General features: G+C 40.6%; 1 protein-coding gene across 1 annotated transcript in view; it reads left to right on the forward strand.

Moving 5' to 3' along the window:
- Nucleotides 1-1997: 1997 nt before the first annotated feature.
- Nucleotides 1998-7878, forward strand: part of LOC139417952 (4-hydroxyphenylpyruvate dioxygenase a) — a 19793-nt gene continuing 13912 nt past the window's right edge. The window contains exons 1-6 of the mRNA XM_071166974.1: nt 1998-2099; nt 2563-2589; nt 3213-3275; nt 5509-5613; nt 5820-5862; nt 5985-6067. Coding sequence (XP_071023075.1) covers nt 2097-2099; nt 2563-2589; nt 3213-3275; nt 5509-5613; nt 5820-5862; nt 5985-6067 — 324 coding nt within the window. The 5' untranslated portion in view covers nt 1998-2096. The remainder of the gene's footprint in view (nt 2100-2562; nt 2590-3212; nt 3276-5508; nt 5614-5819; nt 5863-5984; nt 6068-7878) is intronic.

Here is a 7878-nt window from a genome sequence, read left to right on the forward strand (position 1 = left end):
CATAAAGATCATCAAGGACATCAACCACCCGAGCCACTGCCTGTTCACCCCGCTATCATCCAGAAGGCGAGGTCAGTACAGGTGCATCAAAGCTGGGACCGAGAGACTGAAAAACAGCTTCTATCTCAAGGCCATCAGACTGTTAAACAGCCACCACTAACACTGAGTGGCTGCTGCCAACACACTGACGCTGACTCAACTCCAGCCACTTTATAATGGGAATTGATGGGAAATGATGTAAATATATCACTAGCCACTTTAAACAATGCTACCTTATATAATGTTACTTACCCTACATTATTCATCTCATATGCATACGTATATACTGTACTCTATATCATCGACTGTATCCTTATGTAATACATGTATCACTAGCCACTTTAAACTATGCCACTTTGTTTACATACTCATCTCATTTGTACATACTGTACTCGATACCATCTACTGTATCCTGCCTATGCTGCTCTGTACCATCACTCATTCATATATCCTTATGTACATATTCTTTATCCCCTTACACTGTGTACAAGACAGTAGTTTTGGAATTGTTAGTTAGATTACTTGTTATTACTGCATTGTCGGAACTAGAAGCACAAGCATTTCGCTACACTCGCATTAACATCTGCTAACCATGTGTATGTGACAAATAAAATTTGATTTGATTTGATTTGATTTGATTTTAAAAGGTTTGACCATCCAGATCGATATAATGATGATTTAAAAGGTTTGACCATCCAGATCGGTATAATGATGATTTAAAAGGTTTGACCATCCAGATCGGTATAATGATTATTTAAAAGGTTTGACCATCCAGATCGGTTTGATGATGATTTAAAAGGTTTGACCATCCAGATCGGTATGATGATGATTTTAAAAGGTTTGACCATCCAGATCGGTATAATGATGATTTAAAAGGTTTGACCATCCAGATCGGTATAATGATGATTTAAAAGGTTTGACCATCCAGATCGGTATAATGATGATTTAAAAGGTTTGACCATCCAGATCGGTATAATGATGATTTAAAAGGTTTGACCATCCAGATCGGTATAATGATGATTTAAAAGGTTTGACCATCCAGATCGGTATAATGACGATTTAAAAGGTTTGACCATCCAGATCGGTTTACACTTCATTGATATCCAGACACAACGCGTTGTTGACTACCTTCAGAGGTGGTCAGGAAGATCTGATCACAATGCGTCTTTTTAATCGTCTACACCTGTCTTAGAATGTGGGCACAATAAGGATGTGGATCAGGACAAAGGACACATGTTAGCACCAGGTATAAACGGGGCTATAGAGTGTCTCAGTCAGAGTAATTGCTCAACTGAGATCATAATGAACATGTGGAGGGATTTGAACCTAGATCAGATTTCCTACTGAGACACTTTGTGAATATGGATCCTGGACATGCCCAATCATGTCCCTTTTTAATTTATTTTTTACATTATTCACCAGCTAAGAGAGTGTGTTTAAAGGGAAATTAAATGAAGGCTGGGGAGAGAAGCTAAGACTGGAATATTGAGTGGAGTTGTCAGTAAATCTACTGTAAATAATCTCCCTTCTTCTTCTTATGTGTCACAAAGGGTTAATACCTAACAACTATGTCCATTGTGGCTAACCTGTCAACTGTCTACCATAGATGAAAAACAGGCTACTTTTACAGTGTGATGACAGCCTGCGTGACCTCGTCCCTGGGCTACTACACACAGCTTCCAATCATAGAGAAGTAGTAGGTTCATGGTGCTTGAGGATGCAGCCTACAAGGACTGAACACTGTCCTCCATGTTAAGGCAGAGGAGGCTTGTAGAAGGAGCTCGATATTGTACTGGAGACACGATGACAACACCTGGCAAACACTGGACGATTGGGACAGCCAGCGCCAGGGGCCTCTGGATCCTTGTGCTTGTCAGGTGAGGGAGGCAAAGCGGGTTGGAGGCGGACCCCAGGGTGGTGTTGACCCCAAAAGACCAATCACCACGGGTCCTCTGGCCACTACTTAAGGCCTGTGGGGTAAAGCCAGCCCCTCTAGCCCGTAAACTTCTCTCTTCTCTCCTCTTGATCAGTCATCTCTGTCCGGACAGAACCATAGCATGGTGAGTAAGTCTGCTGCCTCCCGTGATGGTTGTACATGGGGGGTTTTTTCAGAGAAGATGGGGTCATTTTACAACTGTTAAACGGTGTAATAATTGACAGAATTGTTCAGGTAGTAAATTACCCAGCAGCAGTCGGTAGTATCATTTTGGTTCCAGACGTGTTGTGTCATAAATGTACATGGATTTATTAATTCATATGTGTATTGTATTGTATTGTGTGAACTCTGATTTGGAATGATATACTTTAACTGTCGCAGCAGTTGGGGATGCTGTTGTACACCTCACATGTAACAGGCCCACAAATAAATGAGAACTTGTTCTCAACTTGCCTACCTGGTTAAATAAAGGTGAAATAAATAAATAAACTGTAAGGATTAACACAATCGAAGGTTTCTGATATTAGGGGGGGGGAAACATGTTTTACGCGCATCGAAGATGATTAGATTTTCATATTTCTCTGCAGACTACCTACACAGATAAAGGGGAGAAGGTAAGTCCATCGTCATTATTTCCACGTAACACTTCAGTGGTGGATGTTTGAGATGATGATGATGATGATGAAGAGGAGAAATGTTCACGTGCTCTGGTTCCTTGGGTTACGACTTCTGTCTTAATGACAAATGACAAGCAAGCAGACTAACCATCCATATGGAGAGGGGAGTTTGTGAACATACAATTTTTTTTGATACAGTATTATTATAATTTTGATATAGTATTATTATAATTTTGATATAGTATTATTATTATTTTATATAGTATTATTATAATTTTTATATAGTATTATTATTATTTTGATATAGTATTATTATTATTTTATATAGTATTATTATTATTTTATATAGTATTATTATAATTTTATATAGTATTATTATTATTTTATATAGTATTATTATTATTTTATATAGTATTATTATTTATTTATATAGTATTATTATAATTTTTATATAGTATTATTATAATTTTTATATAGTATTATTATAATTTTTATATAGTATTATTATTATTTTATATAGTATTATTATTTTTATATAGTATTATTATTATTTTTATATAGTATTATTATTATTTATATAGTATTATTATTAATTTTTCATTCCCCTTTTCCCCATTTAGCCCGAGAAGGGAAAATTTGTAAAGTTCCACCACGTGACCTTTTGGGTGGGCAATGCCAAACAGGTGAGTCTTTAAAGTCCTCCCCTAAAAAAATAGACTGAAGATAAATGGAGACAAGTTATCCATCATATCCGATCACATCCACATTATGCTGTATGAATTTCTTTGACGTGGCATGACAACTTATTATTGGTTTACATCACATTCTCAGCCTCGCAATGAGTGACACGGTAGCACTCGATGAGAGCTGGACAACATGCGCAGCAGGATAACACGTTGTCCCGAATGGACTTTGCTTTCTAAAGGGAGGCTAGCTCAGGTCATTGCTCTTCTGCTAGTTGACATTGGGCTTCCTCTCTGTGAAACAAACTGAGGTCCAGAACTGGAGACATGTTTATCTATCTTTCTGAAAAAGCACCAAAAATGTTCCTGAACTTTATAGCTTTATATATATTAAACTGACAAATGGACGATAGTGAAAGCCAGTATTGACTGATTTAATTATAAATGACCCACATTTATAATTAAATCAGTCAATACAGGGAGTTATTTTAATTTAAAATTCAAAAAATGGATTAATACATTTAAAAACCCAGCTTCTCCTTTTCAGTTTTAGAGAATATATTTAAAATAATGGCCTTTTTTTCCCCCAATTATTGAATTGGAATTTCCGTTTTTTTCCCCTGAATTGACTGACTTCAATTAGAATTGACCCCAGCCCTGTTGAAAACTATGACACAGTTAGAGGTATATCATTTCTGTAATAGCTGACTTAATCTTTGCGGAACCAGAGGCAACAGGTGGGTCAACAACTGGGTAAACAAAAAGTTAGCAACTTCAAAAGGCCTAAAAGTTCACCTAAAAGTTCATTCAACCGCACCATGAAAGCATATGAGTCACATGCTACGTACAGGGTTGAGCAATCACACACACACACACACACACACACACACACACACACACACACACACAGTGAAACACCCGTGTCGACATCTTGTGTAAATCAATGTTCCAAATGTTCGTAAAACTTAATTTGATGGGTACCTACATAAGAACTTTAATAACACATATGTTCTGTTTATGAATGTGTTATGTATGGGTTATGAATGTGTTATGTATGGGTTATGAATGGGTTGTTAATATGTTATGAATGGGTTATGAATGGGTTATTAATGGGTTATGAATGGGTTATGAATGTGTTATGAATGGATTATGAATGGGTTATGAATGGGTTATGTATGGGTTATGTATGGGTTATGAATGTGTTATGTATGGGTTATGAATGGGTTATGAATGGGTTATGAATGGGTTATGAATGGGTTATGTATGGGTTATGAATGGGTTATGAATGTGTTATGAATGGGTTATGAATGGGTTATGAATGTGTTGTGTATGGGTTATGAATGGGTTATGAATGGATTATGAATGGGTTATGAATGGGTTATGAATGGGTTATGAATGGGTTATGAATGGGTTATGAATGTGTTATGTATGGGTTATGTATGGGTTATTAATATGTTATGTATGGGTTATTAATGTGTTATGTATGGGATATGAATGTGTTATGTATGGGATATTAATATGTTATATATGGGTTATTAATGTGTTATGTATGGGATATTAATGTATTCAGTATGGGTTATTAATATGTTATGTATGGGTTATTAATGTGTTATATATGGGTTATGAATGGGTTATGAATGGGTTATGAATGTGTTATGTATGGGTTATGAATGGGTTATGAATGGATTATTAATGGATTATGTATGGGTTATGAATGGGTTGTTAATATGTTCAGTATGGGTTGTTAATGTGTTATGTATGGGATATTAATATGTTCAGTATGGGTTATTAATGTATTCAGTATGGGTTATTAATGTGTTATGTATGGGTTATGTATGGGATATTAATGTGTTATGTATGGGTTATGTATGGGTTATGTATGGGATATTAATGTGTTATGTATGGGTTATGTATGGGATATTAATGTGTTATGTATGGGTTATGTATGGGATATTAATATGTTATATATGGGTTATGTATGGGATATTAATATGTTATATATGGGTTATTAATGTGTTATGTATGGGTTATGTATGGGATATTAATATGTTATATATGGGTTATTAATGTGTTATGTATGGGATATTAATGTGTTACGTATGGGTTATGTATGGGTTATGTATGGGATATTAATATGTTATATATGGGTTATTAATGTGTTATGTATGGGATATTAATATGTTCAGTATGGGTTATTAATGTGTTATGAAATCCTTATGAATTCTCTATGCAGGCGGCTGTGTTCTACTGTGACAAGATGGGCTTTGAGCCAGTGGCCTACAAGGGTCTGGAGACCGGCAGCCGAGAGGTGGTGTCCCATGTCATTAAACAGGATAAGGTAGTGTTCCCACTTCTGCAAACGTAGAACCGCCTTTCTCTGACCCACATTAAAGTCTTCCTAGTCCCAAGACTAGGCAAGGCCGTGTCTGGGAGAAACTGGCCCGTGATTGTGGTCTCGAGCTTTTAAAACTCCACCTTTGACTGACTTTAATACCTTCATCAGATGAAGTATCGACCTCGTTGTTCTTTATTCCTCCCCCCCAGATATTATTTGTCTTCGAATCTGCTCTGAATCCAGGAAATGAAGGCAGGTTTCTTCTTCTCCTAGTCAACATCTTTAAATCGCTACATTTCTGAAATAGACCTGGTATGAAGGATCAACCGTCAGTCATATAAGTTTGTTGTTTCAAAAGTTTTCTTTTCTCTCAGGAATGGGGGAACACTTGATGAAGCACGGGGATGGGGTCAAAGACATTGCTTTCCAAGTGGAGGACCTTGAATTCTTAATCAAGGTGAGTAAAAAATACTAAAGTAATCTTGTCTCAACCTTGTTTCTGTTAGTTTCAAGGGAGGTGGGTAGAGGGTAGACTAGAGGGTGGAGGGTAGACTAGAGGGTGGAGGGTAGACTAGAGGGTGGAGGGTAGAGGGTAGACTAGAGGGTGGAGGGTAGACTAGAGGGTGGAGGGTAGAGGGTAGACTAGAGGGTAGACTAGAGGGTGGAGGGTAGAGGGTAGACTAGAGGGTAGAGGGTAGACTAGAGGGTGGAGGAGGGTAGACTAGAGGGTGGAGGGTAGAGGGTAGACTAGAGGGTGGAGAGACTAGGTAGACTAGAGGGTAGAGGGTAGACTAGAGGGTGGAGGGTAGAGGGTAGACTAGAGGGTGGAGGGTAGAGGGTAGACTAGAGGGTGGAGGGTAGACTAGAGGGTGGAGGGTAGAGGGTAGACTAGAGGGTGGAGGGTAGACTAGAGGGTGGAGGGTAGAGGGTAGACTAGAGGGTGGAGGGTAGACTAGAGGGTAGAGGGTAGACTAGAGGGTAGAGGGTAGACTAGAGGGTGGAGGGTAGAGGGTAGACTAGAGGGTAGAGGGTAGACTGGAGGGTAGACTAGAGGGTAGAGGGTAGACTAGAGGGTGGAGGGTAGAGGGTAGACTAGAGGGTAGAGGGTAGACTAGAGGGTGGAGGGTAGAGGGTAGACTAGAGGGTGGAGGGTAGACTAGAGGGTAGAGGGTAGACTAGAGGGTAGAGGGTAGACTAGAGGGTAGAGGGTAGACTAGAGGGTAGACTAGAGGGTAGAGGGTAGCCTAGAGGGTAGAGGGTAGACTAGAGGGTAGAGGGTAGCCTAGAGGGTAGAGGGTAGAGAGGGTAGAGAGGGTAGACTAGAGGGTAGAGGGTAGATTAGAGGGTGGAGGGTAGAGGGTAGAGGGTAAACTAGAGGGCTAGAGGGTAGGAGGGTGGAGGGTAGACTAGAGGGTAGAGAGGGTAGACTAGAGGGTGGAGGGTAGAGGGTAGACTAGAGGGTGGTGGGTAGAGGGTAGATTAGAGGGTGGAGGGTAGAGGGTAGAGGGTAAACTAGAGGGCGGTGGGTAGAGGGTAGACTAGAGGGTGGAGGGTAGACTAGAGGGTGGAGGGTAGAGGGTAGACTAGAGGGTAGAGGGTAGACTAGAGGGTAGAGGGTAGACTAGAGGGTGGAGGGTAGAGGGTAGACTAGAGGGTGGAGGGTAGAGGGTAGACTAGAGGGTGGAGGGTAGACTAGAGGGTAGAGGGTAGACTAGAGGGTGGAGGGTAGACTAGAGGGTGGAGGGTAGAGGGTAGACTAGAGGGTAGAGGGTAGACTAGAGGGTAGAGGGTAGACTAGAGGGTAGAGGGTAGACTAGAGGGTGGAGGGTAGAGGGTAGACTAGAGGGTAGAGGGTAGTCTAGAGGGTGGAGGGTAGACTAGAGGGTGGAGGGTAGACTAGAGGGTAGAGGGTAGACTAGAGGGTAAGAGGGTAGACTAGAGGGTGGAGGGTAGAGGGTAGACTAGAGGGTAGAGGGTAGACTGGAGGGTAGACTAGAGGGTAGAGGGTAGACTAGAGGGTGGAGGGTAGAGGGTAGACTAGAGGGTAGAGGGTAGACTAGAGGGTGGAGGGTAGAGGGTAGACTAGAGGGTGGAGGGTAGACTAGAGGGTAGAGGGTAGACTAGAGGGTAGAGGGTAGACTAGAGGGTAGAGGGTAGACTAGAGGGTAGAGGGTAGACTAGAGGGTAGAGGGTAGACTAGAGGGTAGCCTAGAGGGTAGAGGGTAGACTAGAGGGTGGAGGGTAGAGGGTAGACTAGAGGGTAGGGTA

The sequence above is a fragment of the Oncorhynchus clarkii genome, chromosome 10 (genome assembly GCF_045791955.1).
Source record: "Oncorhynchus clarkii lewisi isolate Uvic-CL-2024 chromosome 10, UVic_Ocla_1.0, whole genome shotgun sequence".
NCBI lineage: Eukaryota > Metazoa > Chordata > Actinopteri > Salmoniformes > Salmonidae > Oncorhynchus > Oncorhynchus clarkii.